Source organism: Chanodichthys erythropterus, chromosome 17, assembly GCF_024489055.1.
Source record: "Chanodichthys erythropterus isolate Z2021 chromosome 17, ASM2448905v1, whole genome shotgun sequence".
NCBI lineage: Eukaryota > Metazoa > Chordata > Actinopteri > Cypriniformes > Xenocyprididae > Chanodichthys > Chanodichthys erythropterus.
In genome coordinates, this window is record NC_090237.1 from 32,976,855 (window position 1) to 33,000,358 (window position 23,504).

The window sequence follows — 23,504 nt, forward strand, 5'->3', positions numbered from 1 at the left end:
TAAGATATTTTACATAAAAGATGTTTGCATTTACTTCACAAGACAAAACAATTCTTCTTTAGTACTTCTTAAGATCATCTTAAGAACATCTAAGTGTACTCAACTGTGCTATTTTGAGACACCATGAAATATGAACTAAAATACTAAAATATACTAATAATATACTATCTCTGTATTTAAAAAATGTACAGTACAGTCCAAAAGTTTGGAACCACTAAGATTTTTAATGTTTTTAAAAGAAGTTTCGTCTGCTCACCAAGGCTACATTTATTTAATTAAAAATACAGTAAAAAAACAGTACTATTGTGAAATATTATTACAATTTAAAATAACTGTGTACTATTTAAATATATTTGACAAAGTAATTTATTCCTGTGATGCAAAGCTGAATTTTCAGCATCATTACTCCAGTCTTCAGTGTCACATGATCCTTCAGAAATCATTCTAATATGCTGATTTGCTGCTCAATAAACATTTATGATTATTTTCAATGTTGAAAACAGTTGTGTACTTTTTTTTTCAGGATTCCTTGATGAATAGAAAGTTCAAAAGAACAGCATTTATCTGAAATAAAAAGCTTCTGTAGCATTATACACTACCGTTCAAAAGTTTGGGGTCAGTAAGAATGTTTATTTGTATTTTTTTGAAAAGAAATTAAAGAAATTAATACTTTTATTCAGCGGGGATGCATTAAATCAATCAAAAGTGGCAGTAAAGACATTTATAATGTTACAAAAGATTATATTTCAGATAAACACTGTTCTTTTGAACTTTCTATTCATCAAATAATCCTGAAAAAAAAAATTGTACACAAATATTTTGTACAATTTGTAAGGACCACCCCATCGGCCCAAAAACGGAGTCCGACGGCGTTGGGCAAAGGTTAACACGTGTATGCCTTTTCAGTGTCTCTATTAAGTTTACTTAATTTCACTCGCTTAATCTGACTCCAATTTAAAATTATTCTTATTCTAAGGGTTGTGTCTCCAATTAGAAATTAATCATTTGTTATGTATTAATTTAGATATTTGATTATTCTGATTACCTTATATCTTCAATTATTTCGTTCACTGCAGTCCCGGTATCGCTTTAGAAGAGTCACTTTGGCCAACTTGCTCTTCCCGGACACAAACTCGTCAGTCTGACCTTAAACATTGGATGCAGGGTAAATATCTACCTTTAAGTCGGTCACGCTCTGCTTACTCGTAACAAAAAGCATAGTTTTGATATATTTATGAAAACTGCAGCTTATTTAAGGCAGTGATTGTCAGAAATCGAAATGGACTTAATTGACATGCCCCATGCTCCATCTATTAAACCTTTCGTATGAACAATCCTGAACACAGATTTGAGGTAATACCTTCGCTTTGATCTACTAGAAATAATGGATTAAGAATAATACAGAATCAAACAAATAAAACATTTTATTTGTCAAGTAAAAATATATCATGCCAATTACATTACAATTAGAAGCCAATTCAGAAATGATAAATGCATAATATCGATTACTCAAAGAAATGCATATATACACAGGGATGGGTGAATGTCCTCAGACATTCACCCACCTCTCTGTGGGGGCCTGCAGAAGATCCCCCATGACTGCTTTGCTCTTTACCTTTTATACCAGAACCAGAACAAAAGGATCGTAAATGTTTATGCATACTGTAGATGTGTGGGGGCAAGGCGTTGTCCTATGCTATTCTTTTAAGATCTTCTCTCCAGATACACTTTATTGCTTTATTGCAGGATGCTTGATCTCAGTTTCGTTTAGCAGGAAATCAAGCCTTACAAATTGTACACATTAAATGTTTCTTGAGCAGCAGATCAGCATATTAGAATGATTTCTGAAGGATCATGTGACACGGAGACTGGCGTAATGATCCTGAAAATTCAGCTTTGCCATCACAGGAATAAATTACTTTGTGAAATATATTCAAATAGAAAACAGTTATTTTAAATTGTAATAATATTTCACAATATTACTGTTTTTACTGTATTTTTAATTAAATAAATGTAGCCTTGGTGAGCAGACGAAACTTCTTTTAAAAACATTAAAAATCTTAGTGGTTCCAAACTTTTGGACTGTACTGTATTTAGATACCACTTATAGTACATTGAACTCACAGTGTACTACAAGTGGTAGCTAAATATATTTTTTTAAATACAGAGATAGTATATTAAAAGCACATTTTAGTTCATATTTCAGGCTGTCTCAAAATAGCACAGTTGAGTACACTTAGATGTTCTTAAGATGATCTTAAGAAGTACTAAAGATTAATTTTTAGTATATTAAGTGCAAAATTAGTGCACGAAAATATAGCACTTTAAGTATATTATAGAAATGTACTTTTTTTCCGCTTGGGTTGTGCACTTGGAACTGTTTTTTAACCAGATTGTTAATAAAGAGAATGTTACTTAAATCATATTGTAGTTAAGTTTTTAAGGTGACTAGTTACACCAGGGGTCTCAAACTCAAATTGGCAGGGGGCCGTTTCTGTGATTGACACCTCATAGGAAGGCCATATTAACATTCAAGCGCAAGAAAGCGCAACATTTCAGAAAATTTACTTTCCCTTGCATTATTTCTCATTTACATCAAATTTGCCTACTAAAATATCTTTATACCTATACTATAAATATTTTATTTACCATACTAAATGTAAACAGCAGTGTCTCTCTCATTGTTACAGAGTGTAATATAATTATATAATACTATTACTAATATAATACTACTAATATACTATTAATTGCAATAGTCTGGTGCAACTTCTCACATCCAGCAAGGTGCATGGAATAAAAAAAGAAAAAAAATAGTAATTTAGGAACAAAACCATCAACACTTGTGGTGTGGAGGGGTCAGAAATGAAAAAAAAAAAAAAAACTGGAGCTATATATATCAACTTTATTTTGCCAAAAAATTAAATTCTCTCATTGTTACATACATTATTAGTTTTTAATATTTAGTGGAAGTATTTTCCCTTACTTTATGTTAGCTTAAATAACATTAAAATTGTGCACTGACCAACACTGTAGGCTACTGAACAAATACAATCCCTGAATACATTTATACACTCTTCTGTTCCTTGACAGATACCTGGCAGCGCATTTGTCCAAGATGCCGTTTGAGCATCGGTAACGTTTAATGGCTGCATCAGATGAGTTTCAGTGGTTTAAATCGACGCTCGTGACTTAAAAGTCGAGTGCTTTTACTGTAATTTAGGCAAGCGCGCTCATAATAGAAGTGACGCGGTTGAGAGCGCGGCTCATGGTTGCATAGCAACGACAGACGCAACTGGAGCGAAAGCGCATTGGAAAGAAGGAGAATGTGATATGTGACGCGATATGTGAATGCCCCCATAGAACGGCAACTTTTTCTTTGCATATCAGACAGGTAGCAACTCAAGAATAATAATAATAATAATAAAAATAATAATAATAATTTAGCGGGCCGGATTATGTTTTATTTTTGAGATCAGTTGCGGGCCGGGTAGTGGGGGAGGGCGGGCCGTAAATGGCCCGCGGGCCGGCAGTTTGAGACCACTGAGTTACACCAAAAAAAAAATCGAAATCAAAATCATGATTCGGTCAATCGTTCTGAAAAATCAAGATTTTATTTTTTTCGCCCAGCCCTAGTATTTATCATCGCAATGATTAGCATAAGTAGACTTTAGCATCACATATGTTTCTGCCTGATACGGTGATCAGAATTCCCATCGGATCACAAGGAAGTTATTTCAAACACTCACTGGTGTCTGAAAGTGAGCTTTTAGCTGAAAATTGTTTAAAGGTGCCCTAGAATCCTATCCCCGGAATGTGTCTGTGAAGTTTCAGATCAAAATACCCCATAGATTTTTTATTATACAATGTTTCAACTGCCTATTTTGGGGCGTAATTAAAAATGCGGCGATTTAGCGTGTGTCCCCTTTAAATGCTCGTGATCCCCGCCCCCAATCGCATTGCGACCGCGTTCCTTCCATTATGAGCGTGCCTGCCGTGTGGCTACATTTGAAATAACTGACTTGCACGCGGGAAGGACTCAATATGTGAATGGCCCCTAAGACAGAAGTTCTTAAAGTAAAGCATCGCAAGCATTTTTTGCTTTTCTGTGAGCACAGCTGTGGCACTGCGGTGAAAGAAATCCACGACTTTTTTGACGCGACCAAGCAAGAGACTGACGCGAGACTATTCGCAAGATTCAATGTGTGTGCGAAACACTTACTGAACTAGAGAGCTGATTGAGACACACCATTAATATGCAGTGACAACCCGGCTTCTCTCACTGCCACCTCCTTGTTGCAGAGTAGGTCACGTCGGCAGCTCAACCAATAAGATTAGACTGCCGTCATATCGTAAAAGTATCGCCATCACTCTACGATACATATCGTAACATTTTTGCATTGGGAAATATCGTACTGCGATATATCGATACACCCCTATTCAAGAAGTACATTTTATATGATTTTTAAAATTTGCTTCAATTACTTTATTAATTTGTGTAAATATGCCAGAGAATCACAAGTAAAATTTACTTGTCTGTTGGATGTCTAATATTTGCTAGTAAAAATTTGTATGTATTTACATTTTACTTAATATTCTACAGTTTTCATTTTTACAAGATTATTCTTGGCAAAAGATGCATGATTTTTCCTATTTTCTATTTATTTAGCCATAAAATAATTTTTTACAGTGTAGGCATCGGTATCTGCGAGTACTAGAAAAACGTATCGGTACTCGTACTCGGTCCGTAAAAATGGTATCAGTGCATGCCTATTTGCTACTACAAACTGATAACGTCAGATAAGTATGATTTGATTTTGAACCATGCCAGTGCTATTCCACTAATGCCAACATAACTTTCAAGTCTATACAAAAGAATGTTGTGGTCGATAGTGTTAAATGCTGCATCCAGTAAGATCCAGTAACACTAACAGAGAAATACAGCTATGATCCAATGATAAGAGCAAATAATTTGTAATCTCTAATTTGTAACTCTAATGAGAGCCGTCTCAGTACTACGGTACAGTCTCAATCCAGACTGGAAATCCTCACAGATACCATTTCTTTCTAAAAAGGAGCATAGTTGTGAGGATACTGATAATCTTTAAAAAGGAGCAAAGAAGCAACTGTGTCTAAAGTGCTGGAAGAAAGAGAGAGTCGGTAGTTTCTGTTGCAACATCAAGTTCTTCTAAGCTATCTGGTATGCTGAAGAGATGAAACTGATCAGGAAGATTATTTATAAAGCAATCTTTAATGATAGAAGCGATGGTTCTACCATATTTGTAACAGGGAGGTAGTTTTGCAGCCTTGGCTAAATGTAGTATACATGAGACTAGATAATGAGACTAGAAAATCTGACTTTCTCTGTGTTTAAATGCTATAATCGGGTCCCTGGTGCATCTATCAACACAGAAAACGTGAAAAAAGGACAACCCAGTAACTTTGTTTTAGTAAACCTTTCTCTGTAAGCATGTGAAAAAACAAGCTGCTCAGATTTCGCTCCCCTAGTGACATAGGAAGGGGATCTTATTATAATATTACTGTCCCTTAATCTGGGTATTATGGGTTTTTACAACATGGATTAATAAATGATCTGTGAGGTATTTTAAAGGCAGAATATGTAAGATTTTTGCAGTGAAATATCCAAAAACCACTAGGCCAGTGTTTTGTTCAGTTGAGTACTTACAATATGCCAAATGTTTCCAACTATTTGTAAATCATGAGAAAATTCCTATGCAGTTTGGAAATTTATGGAATTTGATTAAAAAAATCTCCAGGTCTGGAAAAGAATGGGGAAAAAAGAAAACAACATGGAAAAAATATTTTTTTAAGGCTATTTGCCCTCTTCAGTTTTGTTAAAAATAAAATTAGCTAATAAATAATAATAATAATAAAATTATCGTACAAGCAGAGTGATTTTATTTATGGCAAACGTTTAGTGATTCAGTGATTGTCGTTAACAACTGAATGAATTCAAGGCACTGAATGAATTCAAAACTTTCTCTTTAAGCGAGTCTCTTTGAACTTCACTAAACAAATGTGCGTGTGCCACTCAAACCAGCAACAGATAAAGGAGCAAACGTATAGGTCTAGTAGAAAATGTGGCTATATGTGTCTTTGATTATCTTGATTATTCATTCCAAACTTTCTCGTTAAGCGAGTCTCTTTGAACTTCACTAAACAAATGTGCGTGTGCCACTCAAACCAGCAACAGATAAAGGAGCAAACGTGTAGGCCTAGTAGAAAATGTGGCTATATGTGTCTTTGATTATTTTGACGGAGAACAGGTTTGTTTCTCAGAGACGTGCAGAGATGGAGCACAGCTATTTGATTTGCAAATATGATGTGCTAATTCCATTCATTCGTGTATCATATCGTGTAAGGTTTACATCAATTAAATATAGGCCTACATATTGAACAGTAGAACATATGTATGATGTAGTAGCGTATTTTAGTCGATATTACTCCTTTCAAGCTCTGATTTAGAAGAGACGCAACAGCAGTTCGGTCATTTGATTTGCGCTCATTTCATTCATAAAGTTCAATGCATTCGCTTCACACACATATTATTATTATTATTAGTGATTTTAGAGGTTTATGTATCATGCTATGATCCCCTGGCTTACCTGTTGTCCAGCAAACACGAGGAGTGACTGTTTCAGTCTCAGTTGATTATTATTCGGCAGAATTATTTGTTACCCTTTATTCGTTTCGAAGCCATTATCCTTGCATTTCCGAATAAGGTATTCGGCTTCGGGTACACCCCTACCATACCCAAACGTTCACACCCAAATGACTTTAACATAGTCCTTTTATGTTTACCCATTTTAAATGCCTAATGCCCACCATGCACATTTGTCCTGATGCTACCGGGTTGGCAGTCCCACTGGGCTTGGGCCCGTCATCACTGCATGCAGCTATATTTCATGTTGTAATCTTTAATCAAAATAACTTCCCACTCCCACAACTAGGGCTGCAACTAATCATTATTTTGATAATCGATTAGTTGGCTGATTTATTTTTTCGATTAATCAGATAAAAATCCTAATTTTACTTATTTTTTTACTTATTTACTTTTACTTTTACTTACTTTATTTTATTGAAAAAAAACACACACTATTGCACATCCTGCCCAATGTACTTCAAACAAATGTGCCAACTGAATGCTATGAAAACATACAGTGCTTAATTTATTAGACTTTGTGTCATAATAAAGAGAGAACACAAATATTTTAGTAATCCATCTAAAACTAAAAATGGTATTGCCATTTATTAGGAAAATAACAAACTAAAAAAACTAAATGGTTTATAAATAATATTTACACATAACAAAAAAAACCCTTAACAGTCTCTGTTCTTATTGACTGTAACTGGGCATATGAAAAAAACAACTATGAAGTGTTTTACTTTTTCTTATAAAACAGTCAAATAAAAAATTCATGGATAACAACAATAAATATATTGTATCTTTAGAAATACTGCTGTAACTAAAGAGCTTATACATACTGGTGGATTAACCATTATAGAAACATAAAAAATGATTTTAGCACCAATACTGCCCTGACCTGTGGCACAAACCATACATTGGGTATCAGATGTCTAATAACTTTAGCACTGTATAGTGAATATAGTTTAAATCTCTACTCTACATTAAAAATTGACATAATAGAGAAATAAGAAAAACACACACTCAGTGTTAACCAACAGGCAAGATAAATGTTCTGCAGGAACACACACATTCACCAACAATCACCTCTTACTGTCATTTCTTTATCCTGTAATATGCTATAAGAAACGTCTTACATTTATTTTCAATTACATGTTGTTATCCCTTTTCAGTTACTACTACTATAAAATACTTGAATGACATGTTGACTTTAAAATTCTAACTTTAACTTTAAACAACAGATATTTCAGCAAAATTAATATTTTTGCGCTGAATATTAATAGTCTCCCTCTCTCCCGTGGTCCGTCTGTCTGACGCAGGTGTGCGCGGCGACGCTCATTCAGTAAAGTTTGAAGTTTAACGCAGACTGTCAGGATGAGCCTTTATGCAAAATGGAAATGTGCACGTGAATTTGTAACATTTACAGATAAGGATATAGCCGTAGAATTAACGTTTTGCGCTGAGGAGGCACATGCATCTGTTAAAGTGCCTGGTAGGGCAAGCCATTATTCTAATGCATTAGCTTGAAGCTTAAAATAAAGAATTCTCATGTTAAGATCAGCTTAGATCTCATACCTTTGCCGCAGCATCTCACTGTGTTTCCTCCACTATTTTTGTCCATAGAAATGCGTTATTCAGCATTGTAATTTGACGTGACTGGCGGAAGTCTTCCGTGCACGGTGGGCGGAGCCAACTAAACAATAATGAGAATTGTTGTCGATGATTTTCATTATCGATTATTATCGATTTTATTGAATAGTTTCTGCAGCCCTACCCACAACATATCTTCTTTTAAGTTTACTGGCAGACAACCTGCCACTCACATGAAATTGCAATAGCAAACATCAAAGATCCAATGATCCAATAATTCCCGATAGATAAAATCATGTCCCGCTTTATGTTTTTTCTTGTTCAAGAATCTGTTTCACTTGAATAAACATCAAAATAGGAAAGGAAAGACTATTGCAGCTTCCTTTTCATTCCGACTTTTAAATAAAACCAGAATGCTTATTTTACATACAGTAAACGGTGAATATGACACGGATGTAAGTAACAGTGGCCAACTGGATATAGCACAGCATAGTTTTAAATAAAGGACTTAAGGTCGTGATGAAACAAAAGTAGCGACAGATTCCTTCTTCCATAATATGACATACATGTGAGTGTAACAGATTTTCAAAAAAGAAAAAATGTAGGGTGACTTGGTTCAATTTAGAGGTCGACCGATAGTGGATTTTGGTGATAACAATAAGTAGGTTGGACCGTACTGGGGTGTGTTTCATCATTACCAACAGAATTCAATGGAACTTGCGACCTAACAATGCTTTTGGGAAACGCACCCCAGGCCAATAACCAATAATTCAACCAATAGTTTTTAAAATGGATACTGAAAGCAAACAAAACATTTTTTTAACAAGTAAAATACCACTGAACTTTTTTAGAAAAAAAAAAAAAAAACAGCACTAAACCATTAAAATATGCTGTACTTGGGTCAGTTGCATGATGTACATATTTTTGTTTGCCCAATTAGAAAACTGAACTGGTGCAATGATTCCAAGATTTGGAAGTCTCTCAAGCTCTCTTTCCTCTTTATACCTCATTGCATATGGAACAGATTGAGGATTAAAGAAATGATGTGTTTCATTGGGCCACACACAGAGTTTTACTGTAGTACCCTGCAGGGCTTTCAGTTCATCCCTAAACACAAGTGGTTATTTTGAAACCACTTTCTCTACACACAGCAATTTTATTTGCTTGATCTCACCTTTACTGAGCTTTGGCTGCTGAACTGCCAAGCAGTGTTCGCTTTGACCCGCTAAAGAAATACTCTCTAAAGGAATAAGGAGAGCTTCCAATCCCCATTTTCTTCCACAAATTCACCCACCATTCCGAACTTTACCATCTTCACACATCTCCCTTGCCATACACGCAGCACACACCGTCCAACCATGCCATTCATTTTCACTCTTGCTGACCCATGCGATTCGTCATCAGAAGTGTGGAATCTTTGCGGAATCTCTACTGATGAGTCCAGGACCAGGGGTTGGGATAGTTAAATTCAAATTTAATATTTTGGAATTTTAAAAAGCATTCTCAATTTTGGTACAATAGAACAAAATTTTGGTACAATAGAACAAATATTCAAATAAAATAAACAGTGCTTTTCAGGTTTTTCAGGTATCAAACAGTAGTTTTCAGTGGTGGAAAGAGTACTGAAATTTTGTACTCAAGTAAAAGTACAAATTACTCTTCTCATAAACTGCTCAAAGTACTAAAATTACTAATTACTTTTTAGCCGGCAATATTTAATGAATTTCCAAACCATATTCAATCAATCAGTAGAAAATAGCAACTTTCAACAAAGCACTTTCACCTTATTCATGAAGTGCATGAATTAGTGGTCACAATACTGGAATTTCTAACTTCAATACAATACAAATGATCAATATTCAGTATCATTTTAAATACCAATAACATTGATCAATTACCATTATAATAATCTCACTTAAATATTTGCTCACTCTGTGTATTTGTGTCTTTACAATAGGGTAACTTTGTTGCAATAGCTCACATGCAGCATAAGAAAGCTTGATTTCAAACTGAATTGAATTTACAAAAAGACAAGTAAACAGACAGTAAAAAAAAACAAGAACAAAAACAAATTACCACAATTCAGTTGAGGTATATGAAATATAACAACGCTGATTCTGAAATAATTAATTACTCACTCTCAAGTTGTTTTAAACTCATAAGACCTTCATTCATCTTCAGAACACAAATTCCGATCTTTTTGATGAAATCTGAGCACTTTCTGACCCTCCATAGACTGCAATGTTATTACCACTTTTTATGGCCCAAAAAGGTAGTAAAGACATTAGGCTTGTTCGACTTGATGCAGCGCCGCAAAGACCTTGATTTTTTTTTTTTTTTTTTTTTTTTTTTTTTTTTTTTACCGAGAACCGTTGCACCCCTACTGTATAATGTACAGTATACACACTATACTTTTTCTCCTTTACCTGACATTTGTTTTTCATGGTGCTTCTCTCTTTTTCTCTCAGGTTGACTTTGTTTTGCTGGGTGGGGATCTGTTCCATGACAATAAACCATCCCGCAAAACTATGCATAGCTGCATGGAGGTGATGAGGAAGTATTGCATGGGTGACCGGCCAATCATCTTTGAAATCCTCAGTGATCAGGCTGTCAATTTCAGCCACAGCAAGTAAGTTTTTTTTTTTTTTTGGTGTCTTGAACAGAGTTGCTTGCTTAAGGCTTGACATGCAAGTCTTTTTAGAAGGACATTAAGATATCTTGAATACTTTTAGAGTTAGAGGCAAGAAAACTTTGGAAAAGGAATATTTATGGCACTCAGACAGGTATGTTCTGTGCAAGTGAGTCAATAGAAAAACACATAATACATTTTTAGTTTCAACATTATTTGTTCTTTAGATATTCCTCTTTGAAAGAAAAAAGTATCAGCTGTATACAACCCACATTTGGTTTTTGACCACTGAAAATTTGTAAAACTGACCAGTTTACTCATGGAGAAAATGTAAAATGAACATACCAAAAGGAAAGTTTGTTAAGAACCAGAATCTAAAAGGATATTAAGATATCTCAGTGTTTCCCATACATTGACTAGACTGTGGCGGCCCGCCACATTCTAATTTGTCCCGCCACAGTCTCAAAATGAAACGGAAATTAGGCTTGTCGCGATATTTAAATAACCGTCTTATTATTGAGCTCTTTTATAGCAAAAGTAGGAGTCAGAGCAAAATAAGTACGCGCACCAAAACTAGCACCAATTAAGTTTTCGTGCACTATATTCAAAATTATCTGAAGCCATTCCATAGCTTCATGTGAGGGAGTATGCATCGTTAAGTTCATGGTCAGAAACTCGTCTTCCCTCAGCTACCTACGGCTGTCAATCAGCACTCAAAGAGCGTGTCGTCAGCACGGTAAAACTCTCCAATATGATGTTATTCCCATTATAATACTTGCTATGTAGGTAAAGGGCTGTGGATTTGCATAAAATGATCTTGCAGGAGTTTATTACCGTTTATGAATGATGTTATTATACTGGCTACAGGATGTCTGTTAGATCGCACAACATAAGGACTATGAATTGGCGTCACACGCACAATAACTGGAATTTAAAAGTGAGAAGAAACAAATGATTAATAAACTGTTAGATGCAAATATACACAGGAATTCTCTTTGTGCCGTGAACTTTTCAATGCGCAGCACAACTGCGAGTTGTAACTTCATATTGCTTCAAGCACATCATTCTGCACCCGGGATGCTCATTAGCGGTTTTTTGCTGCTGTATTGAAGCGTTTCATATCATGGTTCCCTTTCGATACTTCACTCGTACTGCGTATGGGGAAAGGTCTCCCTTTTTCTCCGCTGCTGAAGCCTTTTTCAATAACGCAGTGTAACTGCACCGTCATTGGTTCACTCATAGACAAGTTGTTGAACCAATGACGGCGCGGCATAGCTGCGCGGCCTATGGCGACAAAGCGCGCGAATATTCCCGCCGAAATGGGCGGGGTTAAGGGCTATATAAGCAGGCGTTTCGCCATAGGATTTCAGTGTTTTCTCCTTCAGCGACGACCTCATCATCTCCTCGCTGATCTCCGCCTGAAGCCGAGAAGCTCGCCGCCTTCCTGACTGCTCTCGCCGCCGTCTGAAGAGGCTCCCGCAGCGGACTCGCCTGGACTCGCCGGACTGAGGACAGCGCCGGCGCCCTCTCCGACTGCAGCGTCAGCGCCGTCGCCGAGTCGCCGCCTCCCGCTTCCCGCTCCCGGCCGCTTCCTGTGTGTCCCCTGCCGCCATCCGGCGCGCCGTCTTGAGAGCTTCACCGCGGCTTAACGCCGCTCTAAAAGAGCGAATTTCAGCGGTTTTCACCGCTTCTAGAGCTTCCGCGGCCCTCGCTGCTCTAAAAGAGCCACCCAAGTGCCGTTTTCACGGCAACGGCGTCTTCTCAGATGCCCCGCCACTCGTGTGGCACGTGCAGGGCCCCCCTGCACGACGGTGATGGTCACAGCGAGTGCGTCGCTTGCCTGGGCAAGCCCCATGCAGACGGCGCGCTCGCTGGGGACTCATGCCCGCACTGCGAGTGCATGAGTCTCAGTTCCCTGCGCTCGCGGGTCGCCTTCTTCACAGAGGGTGATCTCGCCGCTCGCGCCCTCCCGTCTCCTTCCTCCCGCGAGCCGGCTAGGAAGAGACAGCGGGGCAGAGCCACCCAGCGCCAGGAGATAGGCGAGCTCACGCCGGCCCAGCTCCCGCGTGCCTCGCCCTCTCCTCCGAGGGAACCCTCTCCCGTCCTGTTCTCTCGGCCTGAGCAGCGTCCCTCTGCGGAAGCAAGTGACCTCGTCTCATTCGGTGGAACAGACGACGAGCAGGACGACTCCATGTCTCTTGCGGCTTCCGAAGCAGAAGTGTGGGCTGGCGAATCGGACGATCCCGCCCCCCCGCCTCCCTTGGAGCCCATTGAACATGGCCAGGGCATGGATGCCGAGCTCTTCCGCATCCTATCCAGAGCCTTACAAGAGCTGGACCTCGACTGGGCCCCACCTGAGGAGCCGTCGCGCAGTCGCCTTGACGAGTGGTTCCTGCCTGGCCGCCGCCAAGCCCCTCGCCAGCGAGCAGCGCCCTTTTTTCCCGAGGTCCACGAGGAGCTGACGAAGTCGTGGCGCGCTCCGTACTCCGCCCGCCTTCATACCACGCACCGCTCCGCCCTCACTGCCGTCGACGGCGCCGAGGAAAAGGGATACGAGCACCTGCCACCCCTTGACGAAGCAGTGGCTGCTCACCTCTGCCCTCCCGCGGCTGTGGGATGGAAAGCTAAGAGGTCACTCCCTTCCAAGCCCTGCCGAACTACTTCTACCTTAGCTGGTCGAGCTTACACTTCGGCAGGACAGGCCGCTTCTGCGCTACACTCCATGGCCATATTCCAAGTCTTCCAGGCCAAACTCCTCCGCTCTCTGGACGAGTCTGGGATTGACGCGCCGGCTTTCAAGGACCTTCGCAGCGCTACTGACCTTGCCCTGCGAGCCACGAAGGCTACGGCTCAGGCCATCGGCCGTTCCATGGCCAGCCTAGTAGTGTTGGAGCGCCACCTGTGGCTTAACTTGACGGAGATCAAGGACAATGACAAGACGGCCTTCTTAGACGCCCCGGTCTCTCCCTCTGGTCTCTTCGGCCCTGCAGTGGATGGCTTCACTGAACGCTTCACAGCGGCACAGAAATCGTCTCAGGCCATGAGACATTTCCTGCCCAAGCGCTCCAGCTCTGCTTCCAGCCGCCCCAGGACTGCGTCGGCTCAGCAGCACAAGCCCGCTCCACCTGCAGCACCGCAGTCAGCGCCACCTAAGGAGCAACGCCAGCGCTCGCGCTCTGCCAAGCGCCATCCCTTCCCGAGACGCCAGGGACCCCGGCCCAAGATTGTGCTGGACCCGGTGCCTCAGAAGTCATCCTGATCTGCCAGGAAGGAAGAGGATGGGGAATCGTCCCGTCGCGACCGGACCACCCCAAAAGCTCCCACGAACATTTTCCCCTCCGCCTCGTTTAAATCCGGGCGTGGGAAACATGTTTCAAGTGACAACTGGGCCCACAACTGTTGCGCCCACTCCAAACGCCGTTTTCACGGCGAACAAATTTTTATATCATCTAAAAGGGAGCAAATTTCCTCTTCCGCTACTCTCGGTGTACAACCCCCTCAGCGGCGGTCTGTCACACGATATCATTCAACCCCTTGCCACTCGGGCCGAGGCTTGGCAGGCCATCCCCGATGTGTCAGATTGGGTCATGGGGATCGTAACTCAGGGTTACTCGCTCCAGTTTGCACGCCGGCCCCCTCGCTTCGGCGGGGTGCTTCAAACTTTGGTCAATCCGGACGACGCCCATGTCCTCCGAGCTGAAGTCATGACGTTGCTAAGAAAAGGAGCTGTGGAAATAGTTCCCCCCGCGGAAAGCGAGTCAGGCTTCTACAGCCGCTATTTTCTGGTCCCCAAGAAAGATGGTGGTCTCAGACCCATCCTGGATCTCAGACTTTTGAATCATTCCCTCATGAGACGGAAGTTCAAAATGCTGACACTGAAACAGATCCTCGCGCACATCTGCCCCGAGGACTGGTTCTGCTCGCTGGACCTGAAGGATGCGTATTTTCACATCCAGATAGCCCCTCGTCACAGACGATTCTTGAGATTCGCATACGAGGGAGTGGCATACCAATATACGATCCTGCCCTTCGGGCTGTCTCTGGCTCCTCGCACTTTCACCAAGTGCATGGACGCGGCACTTTCCCCTCTCAGACAGGCGGGAATCCGAGTCCTGAATTATCTCGACGACTGGCTCATTCTAGCCCGTTCGCGAGTCGAGCTGGAACACCACAGATCCGTGCTCCTCAGCCATTTACAATGCCTGGGTCTCAGGGTCAACGCAACCAAGAGCTTGCTGTGCCCCACTCAACGAATATCGTTTCTGGGAGCAGTTTTCGACTCAGTCCATATGACGGCAGTAGTCTCGCCAGAGCGCGCTCTGACGATTCAGCAGCTCACAGCCTCAGTCAAGAACAGAGCCTGCCTCCCTCTGAAGTTTTTTCAGAGGCTGCTAGGGCTAATGGCTTCCGCCTCTCCGGTACTACAGCTCGGCCTTCTTCGGATGCGGCCTCTTCAGTACTGGTTGAAGTTCCGGGTTCCTCCCAGCGCTTGGCGGCACGGCCGCCTTCGCCTCAAGGTCAATCAGGCCTGTCTTCTAGCCCTGAAACCTTGGACGAACCCTGTATGGTTCAAGCGCGGAGTGCCCTTACAGGCGGTCTCACGAAGGACGGTGCTAGCAACAGACGCCTCCAACTCGGGTTGGGGCGCTGTGTGCGACGGCAGACCTGCCTTCGGCTCATGGAGCCAAGAGGAAAGCCTTCTGCACATCAACTGTCTAGAGATGCTAGCAGTGATGAAGGCCCTTCAGTTCTTTCAGGCTCATTTGACAGGGCGTCACGTTCTAGTCCAATCGGACAGTATGACAGTGGTGTCATATTTAAACCACCAGGGCGGTCTCTCGTCCAGCCGCTTATGCGCTCTGGCGAAACGTCTACTGGAATGGGCTCTTCCGAGGCTTCAGTCGCTCAGAGCGACTCATGTTCCTGGCAGGAACAATCTGGGTGCAGATATGCTGTCACGGAGCAACGTCCCCTCCGACGAGTGGACGCTCCATCCCCAGGTTGTCCTCAGGATTTGGGAGCTCTTCGGGAAGGCAAAGATAGACCTCTTCGCCTCAGAAGACAACTCTCATTGCCCAACATTTTTCTCGAAGGAGGTCGACGCTCTGGCCCATTCATGGCCCAGCACGCTCCTTTACGCTTTTCCTCCGATCGCCCTGATCCCTCAGGTCATCAGGCGCATCAGAGAAGACCAACACAGAGTCCTTCTAGTGGCCCCGCTCTGGAGGAACCAGATTTGGTCCTCGGAGCTGTTCAAGCTCTCTCTGAGAGCCCCGTGGCCGATCCCCCTGAGACGGGACCTCCTCTCTCAGGCGAACAGGGCAATCTGGCACCCACAGCCGGAGCTCTGGGCTCTGCACCTCTGGTCCCTCGATGGGAGCCTACTAACCTCCCCAGGGACGTCCTAAATACCATTTCTCAGGCTAGAGCGCCGTCCACGAGATGCCTCTACGACCAGAAATGGTCGGTCTTTGCTGACTGGTGTTCGTCACGCAACATAGACCCAATGGAGAGTGACGTATCTTCTATACTGTCTTTCCTCCAAGAACGCTTGGAAATGGGGCGCACCCCTTCCACGCTCAAGGTTTACGTAGCAGCCATTGCAGCGTTCCATGCTCCTATTGCTGGCCAATCAGTGGGACGAAACGGACTTGTCATCCGTTTCCTGAGGGGCGCTAGGCGATTGAATCCTCCTCGCCCCCTCACCGTTCCCTCCTGGGACCTGTCTTTGGTCCTCAGGGCCTTAAAAGGAGCCCCATTTGAACCAATGGGCTCAGTCGACCTCAGGCCATTGACGCTAAAAACCGCCTTGCTGTTAGCACTGGCCTCGGTTAAGCGTGTTGGCGATTTGCAGGCCCTCTCTGTGAGCCCTGCATGCCTCGAATTCGGGCCTGGAGACTCTAAGGTCGTTCTGAAACCCAGGCATGGCTACGTCCCTAAGGTGCTCTCAACGCCGTTTAGAGCTCAGGTCATCTCGCTCTCTGCTCTGCCCCCTTCGACGGAAGAGCAAGGGCTGGAGTTACTCTGCCCTGTCAGGGCATTGAGGACCTACATAGAGCGATCGCAGTCTTTCAGACAGTCAGATCAGCTCTTTGTCTGTTTTGGAGGCCACACCAAAGGATCTCCGGTCTCAAAACAGCGCATTTCTCGTTGGATAGTGGACGCTATTACGCTGTGCTACTCCTCACTGGGAGCCGAATGCCCCATAGGAGTCAGAGCCCACTCCACTAGAGGGATGGCCTCCTCATGGGCTTGGTCCAACGGAGTTTCCATCCAAGACATCTGTGTGGCGGCCGGCTGGTCTTCGCCGTCCACCTTTGTCAGGTTTTACCATCTCGATGTCCCGACCTTACAGGCTCGAGTCCTTTCAGTGTGATTAGCGGCCTCAGATGAGCTCCGCCTCACGCTATCATGGAAATCAATTTCCTCTAAGTGTAACGCAAGGGTTCGGTAAGGGCTTGCCCTCTCGCTTGTCTTTTTGGCCCCCTCTCAGGTGTCCAAACTTCAAGCTATATCGTTCCCAGCCGTGGCACGGCGTGGTTGAATTCGTTCCCCATACGCAGTACGAGTGAAGTATCGAAAGGGAACGTACTCGGTTACTAACGTAACCTCGGTTCCCTGAGATACGGAACGAGTACTGCGATACTTGCCGTGCCACGAGGCTGCGGCTCAGGGTCGTCGCTTCAGTCGAATGACACTGAAATCCTATGGCGAAACGCCTGCTTATATAGCCCTTAACCCCGCCCATTTCGGCGGGAATATTCGCGCGCTTTGTCGCCATAGGCCGCGCAGCTATGCCGCGCCGTCATTGGTTCAACAACTTGTCTATGAGTGAACCAATGACGGTGCAGTTACACTGCGTTATTGAAAAAGGCTTCAGCAGCGGGGAAAAAGGGAGACCTTTCCCCATACGCAGTACTCGTTCCGTATCTCAGGGAACCGAGTACGTTTTGCACACTGAAAGATTATTAATAACCTATTTTGTTCTCTCGTATCTATCATATCTTGTTGCCCCATTAAAAAGCTGCACAATACATTGAAAATATCGTCTTTTAATCTTTATTTATAATCATTAATATAAATACATATAATTCTTTACATATAAATCTAATATAAATCGTTTTTTTTTTTTTCATTTCATAATACAAATAGTAATTTTTAAAATTTTTATTAACATTTGGATTTATAAAATTACTGAGTAAAGTTTTTTTTTTTTTTTTTTTTTTTTTTAAGAATTAGGCTAGCATACTTTTTGCTGCTCAATTATATAGGCTACTCACCTAGTTTATTATTTATTTATTGGTCAGCTTATGATTATATATTTCTATTGTTATTTTTTTCTCTATAATGAAGTGGTGTTTAGTGCATTCTGGATTGTTTAACAAATCAAAGAGTGACCATTAGTTCCACAAATACAGATGTATAGATACAGGCTCCCACTAATAACTTAATTCAACAAAAGTAACCTCTTTTGCTACATATTTTTAATGGTTTAAATGTATAATCTACATGTTTGACCACTTATGAACAATCATTTAGCCTACTATATGTTGTGTACATGACTAATGTGCCCTACCATCACCGATAAATAAATTACTTTTAGAGCACAAAATTGTTTACAACAGAACAAATTTTTTCATTGATCTTGTCACTTAATTTTGCTCTCAGAATGCACCAGATTTATCCATTTAAATTTAAAATGTACAATTTTTTCCTCCGGGGGGGTAGATTCCCCGACCCCCCTAGAGGAACAGATGTCCACCCACCACAGTCTCACAATCTTTGCCCCCCCAACCCCACAAAATAGTGGATTACTCAGTAAATATTCATCTGTGACTAGGGATGGGTACCGGAACCCAGTATTATATTGGCCCCGGGGCTAAATTTTGAAAGACCGGTGTATCGATAAGCTCTGACGTTAACGGTTCTGCTATCAGTACTGGAGAAATTATGAAGAAAATACACGTTCATTTATTATTGCTATATAGACATTATCTTGCAAATTCTATCTCGCCATAGTGGCCAGCTGTGTCTGTATGCAATAATATTAGGACATTTGTCTATGATGCATTTTTGCTTTCGCAGTCCAGAAGAGAGAGAGCGCTCACGCAGAGGAGCTACAGCGCACACAGCCGCTCACATGAAAGCCCTGTTTAATAGTGTAAGCAGATGTTTAGTTGTTTAGTTCTCTCCTCCATCGTCACCATTAGGCCTGTGATATTAAGCTAATTTTATTTTTGATTTCGATGTTGGCTTCCAAGGATCAGACAGAAGATATCTGATTTAAAACTATTAAAAACTATTAACCCAAACTTAACGTCAGAATCAGCACAATCGGTGATTGTTGTAAAATACACTCTTTACTGTTGCTAAACTGCAGTAAATGTTTGATAATTATTATCAACGGTTTAAAACGTTGAAAGCACAATAATCCCCGCAAGAGATGCTGCTCCTCAGGCTGAATTATGTGCGTGCACTCCAAAACGGATATAGTACGCAAATAGTACGCAAATAGACAAACGAATTACACTTTGGGCTTCAGGTACACGTTCAAAACGATCAAATACACACAAAAATATGTTAGAATGACCGGATTGGAGCGTGTTTAGCTACTTGAACACAGTTTATATCATAAGGGTTCATGAACAGCTGGGAGATAATCCGATGTGTGTTAATGTCTATTGTCATAAAGTGACAGCAGTCACCTTCTGACGATTGTGCCATCAATGTTAATCAAACAACAACATGCAAAGAGAAAATCACTCACAGCTCTTTATCTGAATATAGTTAGCTTTGATAAGCATTGATCTGTTAAATTTATACAGTGAAAACCATGCAGTGTTATTTTACATTTGGTTACTTAGATTTCTTTCATAGGCTAGGCCTATATTACATACCTGAACACATTAACAAATGAAAGCACTTTATTACATTTGTATGTTTGTTTTATTGTATTTGTCAGTTTGTTTTACTTTACTGTATCTTATATAAAACACCAAAAATGCCTGACACTATATAATATATAGCAAAGTTAATTCAGCTCATATATATATATATAAAACAAAAAGTACAGATAGGAATACCGTTAAAGTACCGGATCGAAGCAGTATCGGTAAGAGTAGTAATACCATTAAAACATTAATGATACCCATCCCTATCTGTGACATTTAATATTTTGGCTTTCATCACTATTTAACCCTCATTAAATGATCAAAATTGTCATTTTTGAGTTTGATGAATGATAAAAGTTTGTTCAGTATAAAATACTCCCCTAATGTAATGTACAGAAATACAAAAGTGTCCACAGACACATGATGTCCTTTATTTTGACAGGTTTCCATGGGTGAACTACTTGGACAACAATCTCAACATTTCCATCCCTGTCTTCAGTGTGCATGGTAACCATGATGACCCAACGGGGGTAAGAGAATACATCAATTTATTACATGGTTCGTACGGTCATGAAAAAACTGGAAAAGTCATGGAATTTGAAAATGGCGATTTCCAGGCCTGGAAAAGTTATGGAAAAATAAATAAACCAGAACGTTTTAGAAAAGTCATGGAAATTTGTTTCAAAATATTTATGTAATAGAATATATGTTTAAGTGATAATATTGGTTAAACAAACTTTGAAACTTCGTAAACATACTTCGATCCAACCGACTGCCGCATATAATCAATCACGGGTGTTTCTGTTGAGCGAGATGGCCAATCAGAAGCGTTCAGATTTATCATCGCTGAAATGAAGAGTTTCGTTCAGTACGCATGCTCTGTCTGAATTCTGACTGAAACTCTCAAATTTTCCCATAATAAACAACAAAGTGCAGATTGTATGTAAGAGATTCATGTCGCAGTGTCATCAGCTTCTGTGATTTTAACAGGAGTGTTTGCGAGAGCGCTTAAACTCGCGCTACAACCAAGTTATGGACAGCTTCACAATCAGTCCCGTTCTCTGCTCCCTCTATATACAATTTATTCCAGTTAATGTAATTTATTCATCATGCTGGTAAGATCAAATGAAGTCTTCATTTTCGAATTTGTTCTAAGATTGTTTTATCTTTGTAGCCAGAGAATAACGTTTAGTTTCCCCAAACACAAAAACATTTTATGTATCTATTAATCGACATTAATAATCATTATTACGATATCAAGAGCATTAATTGACAAAAATGACTCTGTAAAGAGGTCCTGTTAATTTTATAATTTTAGTAACATTAAACAGTCTTTGTAAATAAACATTTATGCTATTTCAGGAGCAGCTTCTGTTCCATCTTTGTAGTATAAAGATGGCTTTTGTTAATGCTAAAATTTTATTGGTAACAGTCTATATAGTGTTCTGATTGACTTAAGTAATTGGTTAAAGCTAAGTACAAACAACAATACAGATAATCATAAAAAATTGCACTTATACATAAATAAAATGTAAAATAAAAAAAATAAAAATAAAAATAAAAAAAAGTTTATTTCTGACCCTGGCATGGGGTAATGATAGTGGCCGTTTGTATAGGTGTAAATTGCAGAAATGAATAAAAACTGTTTTTGGGGAATTTAAATAGGGATGATATCTTGTTGATGATCGAAGGTTTTCCATTGAGATTAATGGTAGGTCTAAGAGGCAAAGCTGTTTTTAAAGCTTCTCAGTTACCAAATTTTGTATTCCAAAAGTTTGTCTCTGACTGTATCTTTACAAGGTTGCAGGGCTAGTGTTACTGTACACTTTTTTTAACATCATTGCCTCCTATTGATGTATGTTAATCTGTTGCTAGGGTCAGACACAGTATTTTATCTCTTACTGGTGTGTCAGCGTTTCTTTTGTATTAAACTACATAGCTTGACGTTAATTAGTTAAGATATGCTGTGATTTGACATTGGAACATGGATTTTTATATTTTTTTATATTGTTACGACCCGTCCTAATCTACCACGTTTTGAAACGAAAACTTTTCTTTATTCTCTTCTCACAAGTCAAAAAGGAACAGAAGCATTTGCTCGGAAGGGGGACAAAGGCCAAAACAACAAACAAAAGGGAATCTACCTAAGGGTTTAGAGAAGCTGACTTACCTTACGAATTAAATATAAACAAAAGTACAACAAACTTCCCTAACTCCCCAACTAAACCATAAACAGGAGAAAACAAATTGCACAAAGTAAAAGTGGCGCTCCCCCCACCTACAGCTTCGCATGTAATATAAAGGGGTAACAGAAACAAACGTTATTTAACAAGAGTATATGATGAGATAGAGCAGTTCTTACTGGGCGTTGTTTAAAGTCTCCGTCACACAACTGGGAGAAAACAATTCTCACACATAGACAACAACAGCATCGGTCACACCATAACAATTATTAACAGTCTGGGGCAGGAGACAGAGGACAGGACACGCGTGGAGCTCACGACGCACTCGACACAGCTCCCAACACAGTCCTCGTTTCCCGCATTTAAGCGCTCCCGCTCTTCCACGTAACTTGCCGCAGCTGGTCTCTCAATCAAGCGGTGCTGCCAGAGAGAGAGAGGGAGAAGGAGAGAGAGCGAGAGAGAGAGAGCGTGCACTACACATAATACATTACAATAAATGTATACAAAACACAGAGTAATACGTCTATGATGTAACAATACACATAAAACAAATACGTTCATGACGTAACACCCCCACCCTTAGTTACAAATCCCGATTTGTAAGAAGTCACATCATACGAACTAAAAAAAAAAAAAAAAAAAATTCAGGCATCACCAGCGTAAGCTCTAGATAGTGCGTCAGCTATGATGTTCTCTGCACCTTTCTTGTAACGTATGTCTAGATTGAACTCCTGTAAAATCAGTGCCCACCTCATTAATCGCTGATTGGAGTTTGACATGCGAGACAGGAACGTTAGCGGATTATGATCGGTGTAGACTGTAACACAATCACCAGAGCTCAAGTACACTTCGAAGTGTTGAAGGGCTAACAACAAAGCCAGAGCTTCTTTTTCGATGGTACTATAATTTTGCTGACACCTGGTAAACTTCTTGGAGAAGTAACTGACAGGATGTTCGATACCAGTATCATCAGTCTGCATAAGCACTGCACCGGCACCGCGGGCACTTGCGTCAACCTGCAAACTAAATGGCAAATCAAAGTTTGGGGCAGACAAGATTGGAGCATTGCACAACAGATCTTTAGCAGAGCAAAAGGCAGACTCACACTCATTATTCCACACAAATTTTTGTTCGGTTCTCAGGAGATCGGTAAGAGGCGCAACCACAGAGGCAAAATTCTTGCAAAACCCTCTGTAATACCCGGTCATTCCTAAGAAACGTCGTAGTTCATGTTTATTGGTTGGCGAAGGAAACTCTGCAATGGCTTCAATCTTTGCATTCACCGGCTTAACCTGGCCCTGTCCCACTAGTTTTCCAAGGTAAGTAACCACAGCCTTGGCAAACTCACACTTGCTAATGTTAAGTGTCAAAGATGCATTAGCCAAGCGTTTTAAAACCAAGTCAAGGGTGTATAAGTGGTCATCCCACGACATAGAATAAACCACAACATCGTCAAGGTACACTTCACAATTCTGCACGTCAGATAACACCATTTGCATCAACCTTTGGAACGTGGCAGGTGCGTTGCGCATTCCGAATGCCATCAC

The 23,504-nt window shown here is 41.0% G+C and overlaps 1 protein-coding gene across 9 annotated transcripts in view; it reads left to right on the plus strand.

Annotated features, from left to right (window-relative positions):
- The window catches only part of mre11a (MRE11 homolog A, double strand break repair nuclease), a 200,420-nt gene that overhangs the window by 3,969 nt on the left and 172,947 nt on the right, over window positions 1-23,504 (plus strand). For all 9 annotated transcript variants that reach the window (XM_067365344.1, XM_067365345.1, XM_067365347.1 and 6 more), the window contains 2 exons: window positions 10,723-10,883; window positions 20,217-20,304. In XM_067365344.1, the coding sequence (XP_067221445.1) occupies window positions 10,723-10,883; window positions 20,217-20,304 (249 nt within the window). The remainder of the gene's footprint in view (window positions 1-10,722; window positions 10,884-20,216; window positions 20,305-23,504) is intronic.